The 27,618-nt window shown below is 42.7% G+C and overlaps 2 protein-coding genes across 2 annotated transcripts; both read left to right on the forward strand.

Annotated features, from left to right (window-relative positions):
- The first annotated feature begins 7,563 nt into the window (after nucleotides 1–7,563).
- LOC139538560 (NADH dehydrogenase [ubiquinone] flavoprotein 3, mitochondrial-like) lies at nucleotides 7,564–11,169 on the forward strand. Its single transcript, XM_071340729.1, has 3 exons — nucleotides 7,564–7,693; nucleotides 8,187–8,292; nucleotides 10,810–11,169. Exons 1-3 carry the CDS (start codon nucleotides 7,649–7,651, stop codon nucleotides 10,977–10,979), a joined length of 321 nt encoding a protein of 106 aa, XP_071196830.1. The 5' UTR covers nucleotides 7,564–7,648; the 3' UTR covers nucleotides 10,980–11,169.
- Nucleotides 11,170–11,760: 591 nt separating this feature from the next.
- Nucleotides 11,761–26,999, forward strand: LOC139538559 (homeobox protein PKNOX1-like). Its single transcript, XM_071340728.1, has 10 exons — nucleotides 11,761–13,458; nucleotides 16,236–16,366; nucleotides 16,589–16,760; nucleotides 21,675–21,863; nucleotides 22,008–22,113; nucleotides 22,260–22,357; nucleotides 22,448–22,576; nucleotides 22,697–22,773; nucleotides 22,953–23,116; nucleotides 23,377–26,999. Exons 1-10 carry the CDS (start codon nucleotides 13,333–13,335, stop codon nucleotides 23,553–23,555), a joined length of 1,371 nt encoding a protein of 456 aa, XP_071196829.1. The 5' UTR covers nucleotides 11,761–13,332; the 3' UTR covers nucleotides 23,556–26,999.
- The last annotated feature ends 619 nt before the right edge of the window (nucleotides 27,000–27,618 follow it).

The following is a 27,618-nucleotide window of genomic DNA, read 5'->3' on the forward strand; positions in this document are numbered from 1 at the left end:
GTGATGACTACAGCCTAAAATTACTCTATTTTCATCCCCACTATGTTAAACAAAGCTGATTTCGGCAATAATTTTGCTATTTATAAATAACTTTTGTTTAGCTAATAAGATGAAAACATAACTTCAAACCACTTTTGGGTACCATTTCAACAACATGAAATCAATGTATTACGTTGCTACGTTTTGGAAATTGCAAAGAAAGCGTGTAATCTGCTTGACACAATGTTACTTACCTTACAGATCACAAAGTCATCTTATTTCCACTCCATTCATATGCAAATCAGTTTGATTCGTACAGGGGGTTATCTGGCTGACATGTTTTTATTTTGAGCTTCCATTCCCTTGTTTTTCTAATATTATTTCAGTAGTACTGATTCATTATTTTTCCATCTCGCATAGCTCATTAATACACCCCTGTGGTTGAATATATATTTATATATTTATTTTAGGTCCTAGGATACAACAATTAATAATGTTGAACTAGCAAATACCATCAAGGGATCTGTTACAATTTACAGCAATGAACACCTGGTGAAACAGCTGTGAAAACCAAGCTGGCAATATTTACGATTGAAATATATCAACTTTTATCTTTTTGTGGCACAGGTGTGTGATTTCATTTATTTTAACCGATTTTGTTTTTGTGCACTCACATGGCAATCAGACTGAAAAACTTAATTCTGGTGTGTGGAAAAGAGAGGTGGGTGCTGTGTGATTGGGAGGTTAAGCCTGTCACTTCACAACAAACAGCCAGTCTCGGAAGGGGGACTTGAAGAAGTCCATGCGAAGTCCATGCACTGCTGCTCTTTTCGTGTTTGCAGTGCTAGTGTTTGCAATTCATCTGTGTATCTCACATGATACGGCTAGCAAACTTTATTAGCAGATAATGACATGACAACAGTAGCTTTAGATGATGTAATGTGATTGAGGGGATGGGATGAGTGGGTAGATTATTGGACAATCAGACGTCACGAGATGCAGCATTTCATCTGGAGGGAGAGGAGAGAAAGAGTTAAAGGATGAGGAGAGAGGGAAGAGGCAGAATCAAAAGGCAGGTGGCTGTGGCTAGTTCTTCCTGTCAGTTCAGCCAGTCTCAGTCAGGGGTGGTGGGATGGAAAAGAAAACAAAGGATACTTCATTTTACATGGGTCTGCTTTAGCTGGAAGCCCTATTACACCATATAGGTTCAGGCCGAGAGAAGGTTTTACACATTTTTACCCAGTTTAATTAAGGCCCAGTTTACCCAGTTTAATTAACCCCCTACTCTATATTTTTAGTGTTTGACCTGATGGGGCTTGGATAGGTGTATCAATATGGTGATGACTCAACACTGCTGTGCAATGGACTCCGGGACACTTCTGCCATATTACATACACAAATCTAGAGCCTCCAGATATGCAAACACCAACTAGAAACCAATGTCCAATTCCATACCAACTCTGGCCTAAAGTTTCATTTGGAATTGGGCACAAAAGATATATGGCTAGGGAGAAGGGGTTATTAAGGACCAGTAAGAAACTGGGCAACTGAACAGTCAATTTCAGTCAATAAAATGTTTACTTGCAATGAATACATTTAGAATGCAAATGTATACATTTACAGCCAATTCGACAAGTTTAAAATATTTATCAGCAAACAAATGGTAAAATATACAAATATTTACATGCTTGTAAACGTTACTTGAAATACAATACATATACATGTGCTATATTTACCAACCAACTTACCAACTTCACAGCCAATGTCTGCAAGAAAACACATCTTTATACAAATTAAAACAATATTACAACATGATTAAGGTTATTTACTCTAACATACGTTTTACAACAAGATGCAATGTAGTAAAATACCTACCGTCTAGAGGTGGGGAGCCAGCCAAGCAGTGACAATAAGGGTGGGGAAAACATCAGACAAAACAGATGACGGACGATGGACAGAAATTCATGCACATTGACGACATGAGACAAACAAGAGACATAAAAAAGCTTGCCGCATCTCCTGCACCAGGCCACCTCCTAACCTTCTCTCACGTATTTCCGGCAGAAGCAGTGGACGCCGACCTCTGTTGTGTAGTGTGTGGACACCTTGGGAGGCCTGGACCCAGGACTGGGACTGGAATCGGGACTGGGAAATGGTGCCAGGCGCCCAGCTGAAAACAAGAGAAAATATGTTTTCTCATGGTTTTCTGATGGTATCGTGCCATGGAGGGTTCCTCATCTCTGCAGAGAGTAAGACTGTTTGCAATAGCAAACATCCCACAATCTGTGCCCCTTTTCTGCTTCTGGACTGCCGCCACTCCACATTCACAGAGGTCCCTGGAAAAGATAAGAGAGAGGTGATTTGTGAGAGAAACTCTGGGATGGTGTCATGACCACTGGAGTCATACACCTTAACAGTACTATGTGGCAGTGAATGTTACTTACTGTGACCCAGTGGTTAGCCTTGAGATTGACTATCTGGACAAACCCCTGGGCCAGTGTTGGTAATGCTGACAGCATGGTGAAGCCGCCCACTGCAAGTAGGCCTCCTACTTCTGGATGAGTTACTTGCAAAAGAGCTTGAGCATGACCAATTGTAAAATTGTCTAACCAGGAGTGTGACGGAAGAATGCTCTTGAATTATTTGTTACTTTTCTTTCTTTCTTTTTTTTGTTGTATTTTTCTTAAATTAAATTGTTGGTTAAGGGCTTGTAAGTAAGCATGTCACTGTAAGGTCTACGCCTGTTGTATTTGGCGCATGTGACAAATACCATTTGATTTGACAACGACCTTAAGCACACTGCCAAGACAAGTCTCTGAATGTCCTTGAGTGGCCCAGCCAGAGCCTGGACTTGAACCTGATCGAACATCTCTGGAGAGACTTGAAAATAGCTGTGCAGCGACGCTCCCCATCTAACCTGACAGAGCTTGAGAGGATCTGCAGAGAAGAATGGGGAAAACTCTCAAAATACAGGTGTGCCAAGTTTGTAGCGTCATACCTAAGAAGACTCAAGGCTGTAATCGCTGCCAAAAGTGCTTCAAAAAAGTACTGAATAAAGGGTCTGAATACTTATGTAAATGCGATGTTTCTTTTTTTTTTATACATTTGTAAAAATGTATAAACCTGTTTTTCCTTTGTCATTGTGGTATATTGTGTAGATGAATGAGGGGGGGAAACGATGTAATTAATGCTATAACGTAACAAAATGTGGAAAAAGTCAAGTGGTCTGAATACTTTCCGAATGCACTGTAAGTCAGTCACAATTTACCCATGATACATTGTGGTTTTGATCCCCTCAAACACGGCCCATGCTAATTCATGACTATTTTATGGAGCTAGTAAGACAATATGTTACTTGATGAGCAGTATCAGTAGCTTCATTAGGCTTAATTTAGGTCTGAATAACTCGAAAGAGCTATACTCCAATGGTCTGGCACAGTGAACACGTCATAATAACCATAAAATCTAGAGGTAAAACCCGATAATTGTTCCAATAATTTTTCCCCCATTCAGTTGTGTATAGGATTTTAAAACTACTTAATTTAAGGTCTGTGTTTCGTGTAGGCTTACCCTGGCGTGACGTTTTGATAGCCATGTAATTCTTTCTCAATATACAGTTGCAAGAAAATGTATGTGAACCCTTAGGAATTACCTGGATTTCTGCATAAATTGGTCATAAAATTTGATCTGATCTTCATCTAAGTCACAACAATAGACCAACACAATCTGCTTAAACTAATAACACACAAGCAATTATACGTTTTCATGTCTTTATTGAACACACCATATAAACAGTCACAGTGTAGGGTGGGAAAAGTATGTGAACCCTTGGATTTAATAACTGGTTGACCATCCTTTGGCAGCAATAAACTCAACCAAACGTTTTCTGTAGTTGCGGATCAGACCTGCACAACGGTCAGGATGAATTTTGGACCAATCATCTTTACAAAACTGTTTCAGTTCAGCAATATTCTTAGGGTGTCTGGTGTGAACTGCTCTCTTGTGGTCGTTCCACAGCATCTCAATCGGGTTGAGGTTAGGACTGGGCCACTTCAGAAGCGTATTTTCTTCTGTTGAAGCCATTCTGTTGATTTACTTCTGTGTTTTGAGTCGTTGTCCTGTTGCATCTCCCAACTTCTGTTGAGCTTCAATTGGCGGACAGATATCAAAACATTTTGCAGAAGAATGTAAGGCTAAACTTGGGAATTCATTTTTACGTCGATGATAGCAGGCTGTCCAGGCCCTGAGGCAGCAAAGCAGCCCCAAACCAAGATGCTCCCTCCACCATACTTTATAGTTGGGATGAGGTTTTGATGTTGGTGTGCTGTGCCTTTTTTTCTCCACTCATGGTGTTGTGTGTTCCTTCTAAACAACTCAACTTTAGTTTAATCTGTCCACAGAATATTTTGTCAGAAGCGCTGTGGAACATCCAGGTGATCTTTTGCGAACTTCAAATGTGCAGCAATGGCTTCTTCGGTGTTGTCCTCCCATGAACACCATTCTTGTGTAGTGTTTTACGTATCGTAGACTCATCAACAGAGATGTTAGCATGTTCTAGAGATTTCTGTAGGTCTTTAGCTGACACTCTAGGATTCTTCCTAACCTCATAAAGTATTCTGTACGGTGCTCTTGCAGTCGTCTTTGGAGGACGGCCAATCCTAGGGAGAGTAGCAACAGTGCTGAACTTTCTCAATTTTTAGACAATTTGTCTTACCGTGGACTGATGAATATCAAGGCTTTTAGAGATACTTTTGTAACCCTTTCCAGCTTTACGCAAGTCAACAATTCTTAATCTTAGGCCTTCTGAGATCTCTTTTGTTCGAGGCGTGGTTCACATCAGGCAATGCTTCTTGTGAATAGCAAATTCAAATTTTGTGAGTGTTTTTTATAGGGCAGGGCAGCTCTAACCAACATCTCTAATCTCGTCTCATTGATTGGACTCCAGGTTAGCTGAATCCTGACTCCAATTAGCTTTTGGAAAAGTCATTAGGCTAGGGGTTCACATACTTTTTCCATCCTACACTGTGAATGTTTAAATTATGTATTCAATATAGACAAGAAAAATACAATCATTTGTGTGTTATTAGTTTAAGTACACTATGTCTATTGTTGTGACAAAGATGAAAATCACATTTTATGACTAATTTATGCAGAAATCCAGGTAATTCCAAAGGGTTCACATATTTTTTCTTGCCACTGTATTTGCCTCAATTTACTCTAACATTTTTTTAGATGCTAATTAGTAACAAGGAAGTTGTCAGTAAGGCTACAACACTTTTCAGAAAGCTCCTGCACGTCATCTCTAGCCAACACTGTCAGCTACCATTCACCAGTGCGCGATCAGAGACCTTTGTGCCCAATCCATGAACTTAAATCCCCTTTCTCTGTTTTAGCTAGCCACTGACTACACTATAGCTAGCTAGTTAGCAGAGTTGTATATAAAAAAAAACTATTTTGTTTTACTTAGCCTAGATAATTGTTTGTACAGTATGTCGACTTTGGTGTCTATTTCAGACCTTATGGCATTTTTCAAAGATGAGCAAAAGAGCATCAAAAGAGGAGACCATGTCTGACCACGTGGAGAAGTGCAGCTATAGTGAGGAGCAACTTAATGGTTTGTTCTGGGCCAGCATGAGAGATAAAGTTTATCCTGTGTCGGTGAGTGTAGCTATTAAGTTAAGTTTGAGCATCTTAGCAATATAATGTGTTCTATACAGCTGACAACATTCTACAAGGAAAGAGCCACTTAATCAATTATATAATCATTCAAATCAAATCAAATGTATTTAATGAGCCCTTCTTACATCAGCTGGTATCTCAAAGTGCTGTACAGAAACCCAGCCTAAAACCCCAAACAGCAAGCAATGCAGGTGTAGAAGCACGGTGGCTAGGAAAAACTCCCTAGAAAGGCCAAAACCTAGGAAGAAATCTAGAGAGGAACCAGGCTATGAGGGGTGGCCAGTCCTCTTCTGGCTGTGCCGGGTGGAGATTATAACAGAACATTTAGTTATACAAGGCCAAATACTGTATATTGATAAAAGTTACCTTGTCCGAGAGATTTGCCTACACAAAAGGTAAGCCTACACAAAACACATACCTTATATGAAGTAGTTCTAAAATCCCAGACAGACAAAGTGAATGGGGAAACAATGATTGGAACCATTTCCGGGTTTTATCCCTAGTTTTTATAGGTATTAGGACTTTTACTGTGGTACTCAATAGCTCCGGAGGTGAATTGGAAGAGAATGAGGATGAAGTACCTGAGGTGGCAGGTGTGGTGAAGGTCTCAGAACTCGAGCCTTGCACCGATGATCAAGATAAAGATGAATTTGGTCCAGTAGGAGTGACCTTTTTGGAGAAAGTAGATCCCTGCCTTACGGCTGAACCATATGTGGTGTCACGTTGGGTGAAAAATTAGTTGGGTACTGTTGAATCAGTGAAGGTATCTCGAAGTGGACTTGTAATTATTTTTGGTGTTTCTTCCACTCAGAGGGAGCGTGTGCTCCGCGCCACGCGACTGGGGAAAATACCTGTTAATTGCTTTGCCCTCGGGAACGGGGCACCATTTAAAGGAGTGATTACTGGGCTGGTGGTGAGGGTGGAGGTGGATCAACTGAAGTTGAAGATTCCTGGAATCTGTGATGCGCGCCATTTTGTGCGACGCAGGCCCGGTGATGAGCGTAGTGAAACAGATGAGTCTGTATGTCCTTTTGAGTTTTGATTCTGTGTCTTTACCTGACAAAGTAATGTTAGTATATATCAGTTATCCCATAAGAGCTTTTGTTCCGAACCCACTACGGTGTTTCAGGTGCCAAGTTTATGGTTATGTTGCAGCAGCAGGAGTGGGGTTCCTAGATGTGAGAAGTGTGCAGGAGGTTGAGGTTGCCAGGGTCAGAGTAGTAAAGAAGGTGTTGTATGCTGAGGCAGTGAAGAGAGTGGAGGAAGATGGGTCAAGGTTGAGGGATCCTAAGAGGCTCCCGTTGAATAGTGTACTTGTCAGTACAGAGTGATAAGCCAACGAATGAAATGGACTCTAGTAAGGTTAGCTTTTTATTGTTCAATGCCATGGTTATCAACTATACTGCAGAAATGGAACGTAAATCACAGAAAATAGGTATTGTGTTTGCAGCTGCAGCAAAATACTTTGGTTTACGAGATTTTACTGCTGAGTAGTTGCAGGGGGTGTTGAAAGGTAGTGTCCCGTCTTCCCAGGCTGTTGGCCTGGCGTAGATCAGAAAAGGATCCGAAAGACACCCAGGCTAACGAAGGCTGCATTTACAATGCAAAACAATGGAATGCATTTATTTCTGTGCAGGCTCTCCAGCGAGAGAGCTCTGGCCTTTTGAGGAGCCCCTCTGCAGCTGTACCCTGCACCCGCCCAAGGCGGAGGAGCCAAAGAAAGCAAGGTAGTGGAATGGGGTGATGGGTTTTATTAAGTGAAGGGTTAGTTGGCAGGGTCATTTTATTAGTATTTTTTTCCCGTTTTGTATCACATAGAGTAATGGATTTACACTCTCCAGTCTAGTTGGTGGCGGTAATGTACCTTTCGGTTGCCAACCGCCATTTAAAAAACACAGGGAAAAAAAAGAAAAGACGATCGTGTTCCGCCAATGATGTGTATGTACACGTCTTTGGTTTCCACACGGAAAATAATAGAGGGAGCACCAACATGGCGACTTCCTTACTTTGGCTAGGACGAATGGGGTCTCTCAAGGTAATATGTTTTGGTTATTGTCTAAATATGTTGTTCTTCAGTTGTAATATCAGAAATAACTTATTCGTTAGATGATTGGTTTGTAATCAACGTAGCCACTTTTTTGTTGTTGTTAAACAACCGACTTCGCCGGTCCTGTTGACCTGAGCTGGACTGCTTGTTAGCTAGCTAAAGTTAGCTAGATAGATACTTGTCATCCTCACGGTTTGAGACTTGGCTGCACCTATGGCTTTTTATTTAGACGTAAATTGTAGTGATGACATTTTACAATGCATAATAAAAAATACCTGCTCATTCTGAATTAAGATAGCTAGGTAACACATTAAATAACTGAGCCAGGGCATGGGTGCTTAGGCTGGTCCCAGATATGTTTGTCAAGACATACATGGTCAGCATGACAATTCCATAAGGAGGGCAGAAATAGACTTACACCAAGGCTAATGAACGCTGCATTTACAATGCAAAACAATGGAATGCATTTATTTCTGTGCAGGCTCTCCAGCGAGAGAGCTGGGGCCTTTTGAGGTGCCCCTCTGTGGCTGCATTCTGCACCAAGGTGGAGGAGCCAAAGAAAGCTGTTAAAAAGGCGAAGGCTGCAAGTAAGAGCACAGGTTTGGTTTATGTCAGTGTTTCCCAACTACTGTCCTCAATAACCCCCAACAGCACACATTTTTGTTGTAGCCCCATACAAACTCACCTGATTCAGCTTATTGAGGGCTTAATGATTAACTTAGTTGACAAGTTGACTCCGGTGTGCTTGTCTGGGGTAAAATGTGTGCTGTTTGGGTACTCAAGGACTGGAGTTGGGAAATACTAGTTTACGTTATATGCCATAGCTAGGTCCTTCTTATTTTCCCCTAAGTAGCTAAACCTGGATGACATTTCTCTCTCTGGTATAGCCCACACTTGGATTATCTCCATGATTCAAACTATGTGCCAACAAACTTTCTCCAATGACCAAATTACTGGAATCTTACAGATAAATCATGACCATTTTCTAAAGCCAATTGTATTTCTGTAGTTCCACAGAAGCATTGGGGTTAGGGGGTGAGTTTTCTGTATGTTGTTTGGTATTGGTAGTTTTATGTAACCTGTACCATTTCCTCAGCCCTAGAGGCCTCAGAAGAGAGGGCAGCACTACTAGCCTACAAGACCACATTTGCCTTCCCGTTAAGCTTTCAGCCTCAGGACTTTTCCCAGCACAAGCTCTAGGTGAAATCGAAACAGTGGCTAGCCCTGTCACTGCCGAAACAATAGTAGTTGCAGCTTCCGCAGCTGCAGAACCAGCTCCCATTTCCACAAGCCATGCCGAAGCTACGCCTGCTAAAACTGCTGTGGCCGAAGAAATGGCTAGTCCTGCTGTCGATGTAGTTCTCCAGTCTTAGAGGTGGCTGCTCCTGCTTCTAAGAGTGTTGCAGAGACTGCAGCTCCTTTAGCAGAGGAGGCTGCAGCACCAGAAACAACAGTAGTAGAAGCCGCTGCACCAGTCGCTGAGGCCACAGCAGTCGCCCATGCTATTGCCATTGACGCAGTCGTGACAGAGGCCCCAGTTGAAGCGGAGGCTGTCGCCAAACCTGCCCCAGTCGCTGACATTGCTGCTCCCATCATTGATTTTGCCTCACCTGTAATCGATGTTGCCACCGAATCGTGGATGCTGCTCCCCCAGTCGCTGAGATAGTTTTTACTGTATGTTCTGAAGCTCCCGCGCCAGAAGACATTCCATTCTCTGCAGAACCACCCGGAGTGGCTGCTGCCGCCTCCACTGAACCCGGAGCCCCATCGGCTGAATTGTCCTCCTCAGACGACGAGAAGTCTGAAGTGAAATCCTAGTAGATTTATTTGCGGCCATTGCTGAAGCTGTGCGAGAGGCTACACCTGCAGTGACTCTGGATGCCGTTACTGAAGATAAGGAAAAAGCAACAGAAGTTGTAGCCGAAGAGGTTCAAGTGACCACACCAGAGGTTGCAAGTGCTGAGCTGGTTGACCCCTCCCCAGTCCAGGAAGCAGCCCCAGCTGAAGCTGCCGTGGAGGTTGCCGCTGAAACTGCCCCTGCTGCAAGTTCTGAGGAGCTGGTAGACTCTGCCCCTGAGATCGCTGCTGCCCCAGAGGTTGAAGTGACTACTCCAGAAGTCGCGGCTGCAGTAGAAGCCACTCCAGAAGCTGTCATGGAAGCTGCCCACGAGGCTCAAGGAGCAGCAGAACATTTGTTAAATATAACTAGCTAAATTGCCATACATGTTTAGTGCTTTTCGACCTGTCCCCAAATTAATGTCATTGGTTCAGGGTTTGTTTTGATATTTTAACCTGCGTGTAGTGATCGCGTTTGGTGTGGGGGGGCAAAATACATTTATGCACGATAGCGCACGCGCGAGACACGGTTTGGGTTTCGTGTCTCCTCGGCGAAAACGTCAAAGTTAATGACTGACAGACTTCTTGATTTATCGTGGATTAATTTTGAGGAAGTGTATACTGGCTACAGCATCTCAAAATGGACAAACGGTGCTATTGCCACTTATTTCTTATAATTGTTCAAGCGAATATCTTTTAAAGGAGAGTACACTCGTTTGGTTCACACAGCCTGTATTTATTATATATTTTTCTAAATCCCAGGCCCCCGTCCCCGCAGGAGGCCTTTTGCCTTTTTGGTAGGCCGTCATTGTAAATAAGAATTTGTTCATAACTGACTTGCCCAGTTAAATAAAGGTTAAATAAAAAATAAAAGAAAGCCTTTATTAAGGGCATTCACTCCAGGCTCTATAGGGGGGGGGGATACATTCTTAACACTAGGAAATGCCCCACCATAAGTTACTTTTGTCAAACTTGTAAATATTTGCATCCTTTTAAGATCATATCAAGTAGTACTTTGTAGAAGGTGAGTCACGTATGGGCATCACTTTTTGTGGCCAGTGACTATACTGACTGCAAATATGTTTTGATGGTTGATAGGGTTCTGAATAAGACTCTAAAACCAAAAGGGACTCACTAATTCAGCAAACTGCTTATTTCTATCTTTGAGTTATGGTTTTATTTTTCTAAACTCCAGCCCCTTGGTCAGCCAGGTTACCTATATTCCTGTGCTTTCTCTTACACCCGTTTTTGTGTTCTAACCCCTTAAGAGGCGGCAGCGGCACCTCTAGCGCCAGCCCCCGAGCCTTTCGACAACAGTACTTACAAGAACCTCCAGCACCACAACTACAACCATTACACCTTTGCAGACCTGGACCTGGAGATGGCCAAGTACCGTCTGCCCCAGCCCTCCTCCGGCAGACCCTCCCCCAGGCACTGAGATGGCCCAGCCTGCCTGGACACCAGGCCACATGACCCCAACCCCATGTCCCCAGACACCATGTCTCTGATCCCACTGCCCAACATACCTACCCCGGGTGTCTTTTAAGAATTATTTCCCCCTCTACTTTCCGATCCCTAAGACGTGCTTGTAATTGTTATAGGGAATATATTAAACTACACAAAAGGGATATGAGGCTTTGACATTTTTGTAATGTTTGAGGTTTTTCTCTTGTATTAAATCAGAAAATATCTAACATTTCTTATTATCTGGGATCAACCCTAGGGGTCATTTGAATAGTGCTGTGCATGCAAATGTTTTTAATCTAAGGTCTATTTTAATTACTCCCGACTTTGACTCTGGGCCTGAACGTACAGTACACATCATTATGACCTAATTATCACAGCATTACAATCAATACACATCATAGAAGAATGGATCTTCTGTGTGATAATACCCACTGATGTGGGAGGAGGATGGGTACTGGTAAATGTCAAGTTAATTACAATGTAATTGTTATACGGGCTTTTCATTTTGGATTGAACTAAACTAGAGAGCAGCAGTGGTTTAGATTTTGCCTTGCATGCTACCAGCCGCGTGCCTAGATTCTATGGGCGAGGAAAAAGGCACATCAGACTAATCCTCCCACTTTATAAATATTAATGAGTAAAAGACCCTGCGTGATCAGAAACGATGACGCAGCGCGACAACTGCGAGTCCCCATTGCTGCAGCCGCTTGTCAGTGTGACGAAGATTGGCACTCAGGTAAGCTGTCACTCAAAATCGTCCTGTTCCCTATCAATCAAACAATCTGGGACGCACAGAAAAATGCCTAGGGCTAAAGCTAGGGACACAACCAGGCCAGTGGAGTTTATTTGGCAGTGAATAGATGGCCGGGGCCAAGGAAGACGCAAATCTACCCGAGGAAAAAATATGTCCGCGTTTTGGGCGGAGAGAAGGATTCTGGAAAATAAAGGGCGAGAGCTAGAAGCGAGGCCCCAGCGTTATCCCTATCAGTAGAAGTGCGAATGGGGCAGGGAATGGATGGGCATCTGTTCCTTGCTTGCTTGACTTGTGGGCAGAATTTTAGAACCATCTAAAATGAAAGAGACCTGTATTTACACATTTATGAATAGTAATACTGGAATACAATGTAAATACACATTGGATGAACTAGGCGTGTATATGCACGTCATTAAGCTAACAGTTTGTTAGCTTGTTATCCTCGCGCGGCTAGCTAGCGAATCCGTAGCAAACGCCGCTGGTAAATATGCCACTTCTGCTAGCCACGTTAGCGTAAATGTGGTCAACCAACGTTTAAAACGAGGATGCTTCTGTGGGTGTCTCGTCCGTAGAGGTGTGATGCATATTATAGTTGACATGCGTTTGAGGTTGTTTTCGAAAAGATTGTCAAAGAAAAGTTAAATGTATTAGCTAACGTTACTGACCTAGGTACGTTCGCTGTTTTCGTAAATGAACTACTATAGCTACAGCGTGTTATTTCATCTAGCGACCGTACAGTCTGGATATGAAGAGGTAAACATTTTCTATATAGCTAACGTTCTCAAAAATTGAATTTTCTCGACTGAATTCTCACTCGACCGCCTTCCTTCACATGGTTTACAACGAATCCGATTCTTGCTTGCTAACTAACCACCTACAAACTAGCTTTGTTGCCGCCAGCATGGTAATGAGAAAAGCAAGTCAGTTCAACGTGGTGGGTGTGTAACATTAATTATGATAGACGGGTATGTTTGATTCATCGCTTTCTTGTCAATTCGCTACATTGTATGGTATGTTGCTGAACACAAGTTAAACGTGAACAAAGCATTCGAATGAAAGTGAATAAACTTGATACATTGTGTTCCCCTAATCATCAAAGGCCTTTCATCTGGATGGAGACTTGGGGTGCATGTTGTCCCATTCTCTTTGAACAGACGGTACAGTCAAATAGGCAGCTGGATTATACAGTTTTTATGGTATTGAAGTAAAGTAGAAGACCACCTCTGTCAGAGCAACCAAGCTTTGCAATGCTCCATTCATAGAAATATGGACATTTAGCCAAGTATACAAGTGGAATGTTATGGTATTTAGACTATCACAACGATCAAATGTTTATAGCATTTGTTCTGTCAGAAGGAAAAACTATTTACATGAACCATTCAAATAGATTTTCACTGAAGCGCAACAACTTTCTCTCACCACAACCCTACTCCATTCACAATATAATATCAGTACTACCATTGTAATTAGAAATGTCAGTTTTTCAAATTTGCCCTGCATTAGAATAATCATAATTCATCATCATTGATACAGTAATAGCCGTCTTTACTTCTCAAAAGTGTGTGGGTTTATGTCTCTTTCTAGGTCAGCGAACTCTCCATATCCTTATAATGCTTCAGTGTTTGTGGCGTCTGCAGTGAATATGATGGCTGCCCAATCAGTTTCCATGGACAAGTACACAAAGAGAGAGCAGCAGGTGGGTCAGAAGGACAACTTTAGTCTGAGGCTCAGATTTGAGGCCTACTTAAACCTGCCTAAAACCACAAGGGTGGGTGAAGGTTTGAAGTTTTTGAGGTGATAATTGACGTTTTTAATCATCAGTTAATGGTAAAGTATCATTAATGGAGTCATTAATGGATTTTAGAATGACTAGTATTGCAAAATGTATGGGTAAGGAGATGGATATACAGTGCATTCAGAAAGTATTCACACCCCTTGACTCTTTCCACATTGTGTTACAAAGTGGGATTTAAAATGTTTTTTGTCCTTTTTGTCAATGATCTACACAAGGTCAAAGTGGAAGATTTTTTGTTGTTGTAATTAATGGAAAATAAAACATTTTGATTAGTATTCAACCCCCTGTCAATACATGTTAGAATCACCTTCGGCAGAGATTACAGCTGTGAGTGTTTCTGGGTAAGTCTCTTAAGAGCTTTACAAACCAGGATTGTACAATATTTGCCCATTTTATTCTTTATTTATTTATTTTTTATTCTTCAAGCTCTGTCAAGTTGGTTGTTGATCATTGCTAGACAGCCATTTAAGTCAAAACTAACTAGACCACTCGGGAACATTCAATGTCGTCTTGGTAAGCAACTCCAGGTTATATTTGGCCTTGCGTTTTAGGTTATTGTCCTGTTGAAAAGGTGGATTTGTCTCCCAGTGTCTGTTGGAAAGCAGACTCATTAAAAAGCATGAGCTGGCGCACATCCATAGATTAGTGTAGAGGTGCTGACTAACGGAGAATAAACTGTAAGCTATAAAAACAGAGTCGCACAGTCCATATATATAACCTCCCAGTAATTTATTGGGTAAAAAAATGTAAAACGTTTTGGCATCACTGTGCCTTCTTTAGGGTGAAAGCAAACTGAACCAGGTTTTCAACTAGGACTTTGCCTGTGCTTATCTCTATTCCTTTTCTTTTTCCCTAAATCTCCCTTGCCAATGACAAGCATACCCATAACATGATCAGCCACCACCATGCTAGAAAATATTAACAAAGTCCATCATTACCAATGGATTTGCCCTAAACATAATGCTTTGTATTCAGGACAAAAAGTACATTTCTTTGCCAAATGTGTTGCAGTATTACTTTAGTACCTAATTGCTAACAGGATGCATGTTTTGGAATATTTTTATATTTGTACATGCTTCCTTTTCACTCTCATTTAGGTTCATTTTTGTGGAGTAACTACAAATTTGTTGATCCATCCTCAGTTTTCTCCAATCACAGCCATTTAACTCTGTAATTGGTTTAAGATCACCATTGGTCTCATGGTGAAATCCCTGAGTGGTTTCCTTCCTCTTGTCACCTGAGTTAGGAAGGATGCCTGTATCTTTGTAGTGACTGAGTTTATTGATACACCATCCAAAATGTAATTAACAACTTCACCATGCTCAAAGGGATATTCAATGTCTGCTTTTTTATCCATCTACCAATAGGTGCCCTTCCCGAGTGGCGCAGCGTTCTAAGGCAGCTAGTCACTAGTGCTAGAGGCGTCACTACAGACCCTGGTTCGATTCCAGGCTGTATCGCAACCGGACATGATTGGGAGTCCCATAGGGCGGTGCACAATTGGCCCAGCGTCGTCCGGGTTAGGGTTTGGCCGTCATTGTAAATAAGAATTTCTTCTTAACTGACTTGCCTAGTTAAATAAAGGTTCAATAAAAAAATGAAATAAAACATTTGCAAGGCATTGGAAAACCTCCCTGGTTTTTATGGTTTGAAATTCACTTTTCGACTGAGGGACCTTACAGATAATTGTATGTGTGGGGTACATTGATGAGGTAGTCATTCAAAAATCACTATTTTTGCACACAGTGAATCCACGCAACTTATTATCTGACTTGTTAAGCACATTTTTACTCCTGAAGTTATTTAGGCTTGCCATAAAAGGGTTGAATACTTATTGAGTCAAGACATTTCAGCTTTTCAATTTTTTGTAATTTGTAAAAATGTCTATAAACATAATTCTACTTTTACATTATGGGATAGTATGAGTGTAGACCAGTGACACATCTACATCCAATCCATTTTCAATTCAGGCTGTAACAACAAAATGTGGAAAAAGTCAAGGGCTATGAATTTTTCAGCTCTAGGGAAAAAGTTTTTTTAGTGCATTTGCTTTCAAAGTCATTGTCGCTCCAGTCACATGGTAGAACATTGGATTTATGTTCTTGGAAGTGAGCCTGACTAGCTGCTGGTAGGCATGGTGTAAAAGCAGAAGAGGTGGAGCAAGTTGGGTTCCAATCAATGAATGTGACTGACGATTTGAATGAAGCAGCACAAGTTAAAGCTTGGCATGGCTATCAATAACAGTTAAATATGATATATGCCACCACCCATCTTTCTATTCTGGCGCTGACCAAAGAGATACTGCCATAGCCAGGACACCTCTGCATCATCCACCAATTTTAGAATTGTTAAGATAGGCTATATCCTTTCCATTTTGTACTGAAATACTCAGTGGTCCTCTGTAGCTCAGTTGGTCGAGCATGGTGCTTGCAAGGCCATGATAGTGGGTTTGATTCTTGGGACACCCATATGTAAAATGTATGCACGCATGACTAAGTCGCTTTGGATAAAAGCGTCTGGTAAATGGCATTTTATAATAATTTTTAGTACCTAAACCTATTGGTCTTGTTGGCATTTGCAATCTTCTCATGCCTTATTGTTGAAGGGTTCTGAGCTTTACCTGTCCACCACTATTGCTCCTTACTCTGCTGTCATCTCTCTCTCCTCTACTCATGCAGGGTGTGGAGCAGAAGGAGAGTGATGCTGATCATGATCAGAAGTTCAGTGAGGAGGGGTTGGCTGCAGCCTCCAGTCCTGCCCCCACTGAACCCCAAACACCCTTTGATGTAGATAAGGCCTCCATATACCGGTACACCCCCTAACTGTTGGCCCCCTGCCAAAACTTTAGTCAAGCGACCCCCTCAACTACTTTTAAACAGGATAATGTTAGTGACGATGGCAGTCTTGGATGTCATCGGGCTTATGTGCCCTACCTAAATAGAAGTATGGGGTAGAAATGGCCACATTTGACAACTGTAGATAATAGCAATTTGGTAATGTTTTTCTTTGTGTGTGTGTGTGTGTGTGGCAGGCATCCCTTGTTTCCTCTCCTGGCGCTGCTCTTTGAGAAATGTGAGCAGTCTACACATGGCTCAGACTGCATCACGTCAGCCAGCTTTGACGTGGATATCGAGAACTTTGTCAGCAGCCAGGAGAAAGAGGGCAAAGCATTCTTCAGCGAGGATCCTGACCTCGACAATCTGGTCAGCTCCCTCGTCTGCTGTCAATACTTTTTGAATGATTTTGCATCACTATGACATCTAGTGACACTATTCACAAAATGTCTGCAATTGACACATCGAATGTCAAATCACATTTTATTTGTCACATGCTTCGTAAACGGCAGCTGTAGACAAACAGTAAAATGTTTACTTTCAGGCCCTTCCCAACAAGGTAGAGAGAAAAATGAGATGGTTAACCATTAAACAAACTATCAGTCTTATCTCTTGGGGCAGAAGCTGTTCAGGGTCTTGTTGGTTCCAAACTTTGTGCATTGGTACCGCTTGTCCTACGGTAGCGGAGAGAACACTATGACTTGGGTGGCTGGAGTCTAACAATTTTTAGGGCCTTCCTCTGACACCGCCTGGTATAGAGGTTTTGGATGGCAGGGAGATTGGCCCCAGTGATGCATTGAGTCGTTCACACTACCCTCTAGTGCCTTGCAGTCGGATGCCAAGCAGTTGCCATACCAAGCCGTGATGCAGCCAGTCAGTATGCTCTCAATGGTGCAGCTGTAGAACATTTTGAGGATCTGAGGGCCCATGCCAAATCTTTTCAGTCTCCTGAGTTGTCGTTCCTTCTCCGTCTTTGTGTGTATCGTGATAATTCCTTAGTGATGTGGACATTATGTAGGTTGAATGCTGAAACACAGACTAAATCAAATGTCCCATGATGGTAGTGACAGCACATTACTGCTTATCACTTATTAACCATCAGTTATTCACTTTAATATAAGTTTTTTAAATTACATTTGTTTAATTCCAAGTCATCATCTCATCTATAGAGCTGTTGCCGATTTCTATCTGACAAAATCACTTCTTGTAGTTCTTCAAAGTAAATAAGGCATACTTTTATAACTGCTGAATACCAATCAATCAATCACTTAGACCATGTATTTTCAGGTAGAGATGACTCATGAAGCAACTGCTCTTATCTCCCTCTCGATCGCGCATTCTTCTCTCTTCGCTCGCCGTGTGTGCACCACACTAACCTAACGTAGCAGGAGTAAAATTAACAGACCGGACAAGTAGGCGGCGTTGGATTATGGTCATTGCAGTTAGTTTAGCGCAGAAAACGTGGTAATTATGTAGAATATTGGCCTGTTGGAAACTACAACTTCCTACTACATCGCACAGTTCAGGCTTGGTCGGATGTATTCTCTAGAGAAACTGCAATGTCCGCATTGAGCTCCCAGAGAAAGAAAATAACTGAACGAAACGGAATTCAAATAATTGAACCAACATCGGTCAGTTGTTTTATTATTATTTTTTAAATTAGTTAAAATCACTCAGCACTATTAAACACACACACACACACACACACACACACACACACACACACACACACACACACACACACACACACACACACACACACACACACACACACACACACACACACACACACACACACACACACACACACACACACACACACACACACACACACACACACACACACACACACACACACACCCCCCTGAGGCTCAGCGTGGCAGATGTGTTCTTGCCTACCCTGTCAGGAAGTTCAGCATCCAGTTGCAGAGGGAGGTGTTCAGTCCCAGGGTACGGAGCTTAGTGATGAGCTTGGCCGGCACTATGGTGTTGAATGCTGAGCTTTAGGGAATTAACAGCATTCTCACATATGTGTTCCTCTTGTCCCGGTGGGAGAGGGCAGTGTTGAGTGCAATAGAGATTGTGTCATCTGTGGATCTGTTGGGGTGGTATGCAAATTGGAGTGGGTCCAGGGTGTCTAGGATGATTGTGTTGATGTGAGCCATGACCAACCTTTCAAAGCATTTCATGGCTACAAAATGTGAGTGCTAGGGTGTGGTAGTCATTTAGGCAGGTTACTGTTGGCGTTCTTGGGCACAGTGGACTAAGGTGGTCTGCTTGAAACATGTAGGTATTACAGACTGGGTCAGCCACGCTCTGAGTATGCGTCCTAGTAATCCGCCTGGGCCCGCCCGGCCTTGTGAATGTTGACCTGTTTAAAAGGTCTTACTCACATTGGCTACAGAGAATGAGATCACACTTGTCCGGAACAGCTAGTGCTTTCTGCATGGTTCAGTGTTGCTTGCCCCGAAGCGAGCATAGAAGGAATTTAGCTTGTCTGGTAGGCTTGCGTCACTGTGCAGCTCGCGGTTGGGTTTCCCTTTGTAAGCAAGTTCTGCAACATCCGAAGAATGTCAGAGCCGGTTAGTAGCATTCGATCTTAGTCCTGTCTTGATGTTTTGATTGTTTAATGGCTTGTCAGAGATCTTAGTGGGATTTCTTGAAATAATAATACATTTTATTTGAAACACTTTTCACGACACCCAAAGTCCCTTTACATACAAGAAAATCAGTAGGATAAAAAGCAATAAAATCCCATGATTTAAAGTACAGTGTATTCAGAAAGTATTCAGACCCCTTGACTTTTTCCACATTTTGTAATGTTACCGCCTTATTCTAAAATGTATTAAATAAAACTCCTTGTCAATCACACAATACCCCATAATGACAAAGCAAACAGTTTACTTTTTTTGCAAATGTATTAAAAATGAGAATAGATACATAAATAAGGTAAGTATTCAGACCCTTTGCTATGAGACTCAAAATTGAGCTCAGCTGCATCACGTTTCCATTGATCATCTTTGAGATGTTTCTACAACTTGGAGTCCACCTGTGGTAAAATTAATTGATTGCATATGATTTGGAAAGGCACACACCTGTCTATATAAAAAGGTCCCACAGTTGACAGTGCAAGTCAGAGCTAAAACCGAGCCATGAGTTCGAAGGAATTGTCTGTAGCGCTCCGAGACAGGATTGTGTCAAGGCACAGATCTGGGGAAGGGTACCAAAACATTTCTGTAGCATTGAAGGTCCCCAAGAACACAGTGGCCTCCATCATTCTTAAATGGAAGAAGTTTGGAACCACCAAGACTCTTCCTAGAGCTGGCCGCCCGACCAAACTGAGCAATCCGGGGAGAAGGGCCTTAGTCAAGGAGGTGACCAAGAACCCGATGGTCACTGACAGAGCTCTAGAGTTCCTCTGTGGAGATGGTAGAACCTTCCAGAAGGACAACCATCTCTGCAGCACTCCAGCAATCAGGCCTTTATGGTAGAGTGGACAGACGGAAGCCACTTCTCAGTAAAAAGCACATGGCAGGCCGCTGGGAGTTTGCCAAGAGGCACCAAAAGGACTCTCAGACCATGAGAAACAAGATTGGTCTGATGAAACCAAGATTTAATTATTTGGCCTAAATGGCAAGTGTCACGTCTGGAGGAAACCTGGCACCATTCCTACAGTGACAGTGGTGGCAGCATCATGCTGGGGGGATGTTTTTCAGCAGCAGGGACTGGGTGACCAGTCAGGATCAAAGGAAAGATGAACAGAGCAAAATACAGAGATCGATGAAAACCTGCTCCAGAGCACTCAGGACCTCAGACTAGGGCAAAGGTTCACCTTCCAACATGACAACCACCCTAAGCACACAGCCAAGACAACGTAGGGGTGGCGTCGGGACAAGTCACCGAATGTCCTGAATGTCCTTGAGTGACCCAGCCAGAGCCCGGACTTGAACCTGATGGAACATCACTGTAGAGACCTGAAAATAGCTGTGCAGCGACGCCCCCTATTCAATCTGCCAGCGCTTGTGAGGAACTCCAAATACAGGTGTGTCAAGCTTGTAGCGTCATACCCAAGAAGACTTGAGGCTGTAACAAAGTACTTAGTAAAGGGTCTGAATACTTATGTAAATGTCATGTTTTTTTTATACATTTCCTAAAATGTCTAAACCTGTTTTTGCTTCGTCATTGGGGGGTATATTGTGTAGATTGATGTGAAAATTGTAACAAAATTTGGAAAAAGCCAAGGGGTCTGAACACTTTCCGAATGCATTGTGTATAAAAGTACACTAAACATGATGACAGACTGACCATGGAGAACACTAAACATGATGACACACTACCCATGGAGAACACTAAACATGATGAGACTAAACCATGGAAGAGACTAAACATGATGACAGACTAACCAGGGAAGTGAACTAGACAGAGGATAAAAGCTAAGACAACAGAGAATCCGGGTAAGCCTGTGTGAAGAGGTGTCTTTAGTGTGGACTTCAATACGTGTATGGATTGTGAGGTTCTGACATGGAGGGCGTTGAAGGACGGAATTGCTAAAATCCCAGTCTCCCATGGAGCGGAGCTTGGTGCAAGGGATGTGAGGAGGCCAGTGTCAGAGGAGCGCAGTGAACAGGTGGGAGTGTAGGGGTGCAGGAGGTCAGTAAGGTATGTGGTCACCAGTCCATTGAGTGCTCTGTAGGTGAGCCTAAGCAATTTGAAGATGATCATATATTGAACTGGGAGCCAGTGGAGTTTAATTAGGGTGGGAGGGATGTTTTACCAATTATAAACGCAATCCCATTTAATAAGCGTCCGGATTAGTGTCCCACTCCTTGAAAGCGGCAGCTCTAGCCTTTAGCTCAGTGCGGATGTTGCCTGTAAACCATGGCTTCTAGTTGGGATATGGCTTCTGGTTGGCCACTGGGGTCGACGTCGTCGTTGCACATATTAATGAAGCCAGTGACCGATATGGAAAATCTTCAATGTTATCAGATGGATCCCAGAACATATTCCAGTCTGTGCTAGCGAAACAGTCCTGTATCTTAGCATCCGCTTCATCGGACCACTTCCGTATTGAGCGCATCAGTGAGCTACTGTTTCATGTAAAAGGGTTAATAAAGGAAGTTGGGCACACATTACACACACACAGCATGACAAAGGCCTTATACCAAAGTAGCTACTAGTGGAATAATTAATGTACTATGTAACACTACAGACAACGTACATGCCATTTTTAGTGCATACGTCCTTGCCTCTGCTAACTCCTCCCTCCTTGACCTTTGACCCCAGATGGTGAAGGTCATCCAGGTGCTGCGGATCCACCTGCTAGAGCTGGAGAAGGTGAGTGACCTTTGTAAAGATTTCTGCAGCCGCTACATCGCCTGCCTCAAGACCAAGATGAACAGCGAGACCATGCTGAGTGGAGAGCATGGCAGCCCCTACTCACCTGGACAGGGCTACTCTCCCACCAAGACCCAGGTACACACACAACCTACCACCGTACACTCGTGCTATACACCCACCACAGACACATACACCTGATAAGATACACTATTCACCCATGAAGGCTCAGTTTAACTTACCGGTGTGTGTGTGTGTGTGTGTTCTCTGTGTGTTGTGCAGACCTCCAGCTCTTCCAAAGGAACCCTCAGTCCCCAGGGGATTGTGGTGCCAGCGTCAGCCCTGCAGCAAGGCAACGTAACAGTCAACCCCATACAGGTTATGGCAGGTATGTCACCCTGGCATACAACAACCACCACTGCTCACCGCCATCAGCTCAATAGGACTGTTAGTGTACCGGCTGGTTTCAGTCTTTCTCTGTGCCTGCAGTTTAAAGTGGTCTGTTTGCAGCCCTTACATGTGTGTGTCCTCCAGGTGGCACAGTGTACCAGCCTGTCACAGTAGTCAACTCACAGGGTCAGTTGGTGTCACAGACTCTCTCTCCCCAGACTATACACATTCAGAACACACAGGTAAGACACACATCTGTCTGGACTAAAACATAAAAGGTTGACATTTACTGCCTGCTGAAGAGTGTGCTAATGTAACCGCCTCTCTCGCAGCTTCAGCTGCAGCTCAACCAGGACCTGAGCTTCTTCGGCCACGACGACAGCTCGTCCAAGAACAAGCGTGGCGTCCTTCCCAAACAAGCGACCAACGTCATGCGCTCCTGGCTCTTCCAGCACATCGGAGTGAGTAGAACACAGGCCAACTCTATGGGTTACAACCTGGAATGATTCTGGGATTTGTTTGGCTTGCAGTGTTTTAATCTTGCCCTACGTAATTACTGTTGTATTGTTTTGTTTCCATAGCACCCCTACCCCACAGAAGATGAGAAGAAGCAGATCGCTACCCAAACTAACCTGAGCCTCCTCCAGGTCAACAACTGGTGAGTTACATGAACCCATGCCATACTACCATGAATAACCACCTAAGTGCATGAAATGACAGAACGACTTCTCCTAGAGTGAACCTCAAGTAATGTTTCAAACCCTTCAATTCCCTTTTAGTTACTGGTCAACACTCTTGTTCCCCTTCACATGGGTCCAATCTCTCCTTCCGTTCCAGGTTCATCAATGCGCGGAGGCGGATCCTGCAGCCCATGCTGGACGCCAGCTCTTCGGAGACGGCCAAAACCAAGAAGAAACTGCTTCCGAACCGGCCACTACAGCGTTTCTGGCCTGACTTTATTGCCACAGGGATGACCCAACAACAGGTCCAGATGGCAGACGGTACATATGGCTACTGGCTTGCTACACTGCTCATTGGATCAGCACTGCTGTGTATTGCGAGTTGCTAGAGCTGTTGGCTATGCTTGTTTTTAAAGCAACTAGGCACAAGAGCGCTTACTGTATTGGGAATGATAGCCACAAGGTGAATTCAGTCACAAGGCAAAGTCAAGGCTCTCTTGGTAAAGTAACTTTTTTCTCAATAAGAGACTAACTAAATGTAATGTCGCTGATGTGTCCTCTCCTGGTTGCCTGTTCCCCAGGCACCATGGTGACAATGAGTGTGGAGGGTCTCCAGAGCTTGACTTCAGACGGCACCACGCTTGGCGTGCAGCAAGTGATAATCGGCGGGCACAGCGAGGACGAATCAGGAGACAGCAGGGACGAGGAAGATGATGAGATGACTGGGCTGGGCCTGGACAACAGTGACTCCCTGCAGTAGGACACACACACACCGGCCTACTGTACACACTCACCACAGGAGGCTGCTGACGGGAGGACGGCTCATAATAATGGCCGGAATGGAGCAAATGGAATGGCATCAAACACCTGCAAACCAGGTTTAATTTATTTTATACAATTCCACTGATTCCGCTCCAGTCATTACCACAAGCCCGTTTACCCCAATTAAGGTGCCACCAACCTCCTGGTACTCACACATGCAAATACACACACTCAAAATCAAACGTTGTATGCTGCGTTGAAAATAGGGTAATTCAGGCCTTCCACAACAAACATACATGATATATGCAGACTGATATTGAATGATGTAGGCTGATAATGAATTGTGTACACACACACTAGCACAAAATCAGATCAATTTGTTATGCAATTTTTTTTTAATGGCGGCTCAGATCATGTATGTACTGTAGATACTGATATTGCACGTGCAAACACTCTCTAAATCAGTTTACACAGCACAATCACAGGACATACGGGAGCACTCCTGATGTCCATTTATTGAATGGAGTGCGCTGTGTGTGTGAGTTTCATTTCAGAAACTGTTTTTTACTACGTAGTATTTGTAGGCGAGTGCACTTTTTTTGTATAATATAATTCCATGCTCCAAAAGACAAAAAGAACGGACGCAGCTAAAACAAATCATGAAGTGTTGGGGGGAAAAAAACCTGAAACAAGTTTGTACGCTCCATTAATAAACGTTGAATGAGTCTTATTTTTCATTTAATCTGCTTTTGGCTGCCACGTTTCAAGTACTGGTTTGTTTTGTTCACTTTGCATGCCTGTGACTTTTACCCACTCTGATCATGACTGACTCCCAGGCTTACAGACTGGCCCTATAGAGCCATTTTCTGTTTACCGTCAAACATTAAAAAGCTCTGTAGCAGGATAGCTAACGCTGATGTCGGGACCTTAACACATTTAACAGTGAGTTTGTGATGACCATGAAAACACTCAAGACTGATGGCTATACGACAAGTAAGGCAAACAAAAAGGTATCGGACGAGTAATTTCGTGCCCAACTTTTCATGACGCACCGGGGAAATGGGTCTCTAGAGAGCAATAGCATCGTTTTGTAGGCACTAATGGAGGTTAACTCCGCCATGGCTCGGCCAACGCCTATGGGGGAAATTGTTGTTAAATGTCGAAAATAAGGTATGTGGTAAACACAGGCTTTAGAGATCTTAAACATTTTGTTTTGAGGTATCAGCTAACATCACTTTGTTTTGTTAAATTGCATTTATGTAATCAAAACAAGTAAAAAGCTGAAAGATGTCCTAACAAGTAAAACATTTTAACTACACCTTTGGTCGCATGCCTTATGTAAAAATAACAGGCTTACACGGAACCCAAACCGGCTGCGCGCATGCACCATCATGCATACATTTATTTTGTCCCCCCCACACCAAACGCGAGCATGACACGACACGCAGGTTAAAATATCAAAACAAACTCTTAACCAATTATATTAAATTTGGGGACCGGTTCGAAAAGCATTAAACATTTATGGCAATTTAGCCAGTTAGCTTGCACTTCCTAGCTAATTTGTCCTATTTAGCTAGCTTGCTGTTGCTAGCTAATTTGTCCTGGGATATAAACATTGAATTGTTAGGTCCTCTACTCCGCCAATTAATCCATTCAAACGGTCAATCGAATCGTATCTAGTCATCTCTCTTCCTTCCAGGCTTTTTCTTCTCATGACTTTATATTGTGATTGCAACTTTCATAAATTAGGTGCATTACCGCCACTGACATCGTTCGTCTTTCGGTCACCCACGTGGGTATAACCAATGAGATGGCACGTGGGTACCAGCTTCTATATACCAATGAGGAGAGGCAGGACTTTCAGCGTGATCTGCGTCAGAAATAGGAATGACTTCTATTTTAGCCCTTAGCAACGCAGACGCTCATTGGCGCACGCTAGCAGTGTGGGTGCAATAATTGAATAACAGATTTCTAAATTTATTTTGCGACGCGAGCGCTGTGTTCAGCCTGTTAGCCTACCTTATCAGCTGGGCCAAAGTCGTCTCTGGACATCATTGTTCAGGGAAACAAAACAAGCACATTCTCACTGAAGAGATGTTGCAGCCTGGAACAAAACAATAAACCATCCTTTGCGTTTTCGTTCAAGCTGGTAAAGCAGGTGTGCCGTGAAGAATTTGGCTACTAATGTAGTTCCATTTCTCTGACAGTTGGCTACTTGTTAGCAACTGATATATTTTAAGCACGAAGACTTCATAATTCATAAAGGTCATGTTGACTGACTGATATTCTCATAGAACATAATGTATAAGATCTCCTGAGCCTGTATTAACCTCAGACCTAATTTTCAGCATATATCCCAAAACCCCATTATTTTCCCCCATAGGAATGCCTAACAAACCAGAGGTAGAAAATGCTAACTCCTTTCCATTTTTTTAGAACTACAAGCTGCCAAGCTGTATATTGGCCCAACAGAGCCCATGAGAAAAAAATGGATGCTTATTTTCATATACAAACTTAAGTATATGTTTTTGGGTCGTTTTCTCTTGTTTTGTATGTAATGTTTGTACAAATGGTTTGTTATTTAAGCTAGTTGCCCTATTTACCAGGGTCCGATTAAGTTTTCTAAATATTTAAGACGAATGAGAATCAAAATGTTTATTGGTTTTAAACGCGAGATCTGAAAAAGGCCTTGTGTAGGTCATTTTTTTAAAGACCTAACTCTAGCACAGAAAGCTTAACTAGATGAAGCTATATATACCTATAGCGAAATCTGTCAAAAGGAAGCTAAAATGCAGGACACTGACTTGGCTAGTAATTTTACATTGTCAATCGCAGTTCTTTGAAATTCAAATATACTGATATGTACTTGATCTCACAGTTAATTGATTGCAGTTCTCTAATTTTCTACAAACAAGTCCAGTTTTGCCACAGTGTTACATATTTTGTAATCATTCATAATAGTAGCATAGATTTCACTCTTTCAAGTGCACAATCTAGTACACTATGCTTATAACACAATCACATGGAACTGAAAGATATTATGGTGCTTAGGCAGACCGATGCAGTACAAACTCAAAATATATATATATAAAAAATGATATTTTGCATGTGTTAATCAAGAGTGCAGTTGGGATCCTCAGACCTTACAGATGGCACATTGGCCCTCTAGGGAGTGGAAGACTAGTGCTGTGGCTGATCAAGGGCCAGCTTTAAGGAATGGTTTCCAAACGCTGCATCTATTTTTTATATTATTGCACAAGTTAGGAAAACCTGCACCAATGTATCATTCAAACCTGAGCTCGAGATCCCCAGTTTCAGGCTCGGGGTCCGGTGGGTCTCAGCTGCTCTCTCGATCTCACATGTCGCTTTTTATCTACTGTTCACTTTTCTGTCTGTTTGCCTTAAAGCTTTCTATTTTGGAATAAACAATGCCTAAACTCAACTGTCAAGTGTTACTCTACCTTCATTGTAGACATGATGTGACAAACGGTCAACCACACACAGGTTATGGCAGGTATGTTACCCTGGCATACAACAACCACAGGTACCCTCAAGACACTGCCCACAACTTGGTAAGCGATGATATGGCTGGGCTAGGCCTAGACAACAATGACTCCTTGCAGTAGACCACACACACACACACAATGTACTGTATACACATGAAGACACTCAAAACCAAACTTTGTATGCTGCGTTGAAAATATGGCAGGATGATAATGAATTGCATACACACCAGCAAAAAAACAGATGTATTTATGCTTTACAAAAAAATAGGATGGCTCAGATCTTGGACTCATGTATACACTGTAGATAGATTGATTTACATGTACACACTGCCATTAGACCTTTGTGTATTCAAGTGTCCAATCCACCAATCTCAGCCTGTAGTTGCAGTACACCCACTAATTGATCATATTTTCTTACATAAAAAACATTGATGGCCACCAGATTATCGCAGTCGATCTCTCGTAAAACCATAAATACGTACTAAAAGCACCTGCACGGCGATCCCTATTGCTACCATTGGGCCATGAAATCGCTAAAAACTGAGGGAAAGTTTA

Source organism: Salvelinus alpinus, chromosome 14 (genome assembly GCF_045679555.1).
Source record: "Salvelinus alpinus chromosome 14, SLU_Salpinus.1, whole genome shotgun sequence".
Taxonomy (NCBI): domain Eukaryota; kingdom Metazoa; phylum Chordata; class Actinopteri; order Salmoniformes; family Salmonidae; genus Salvelinus; species Salvelinus alpinus.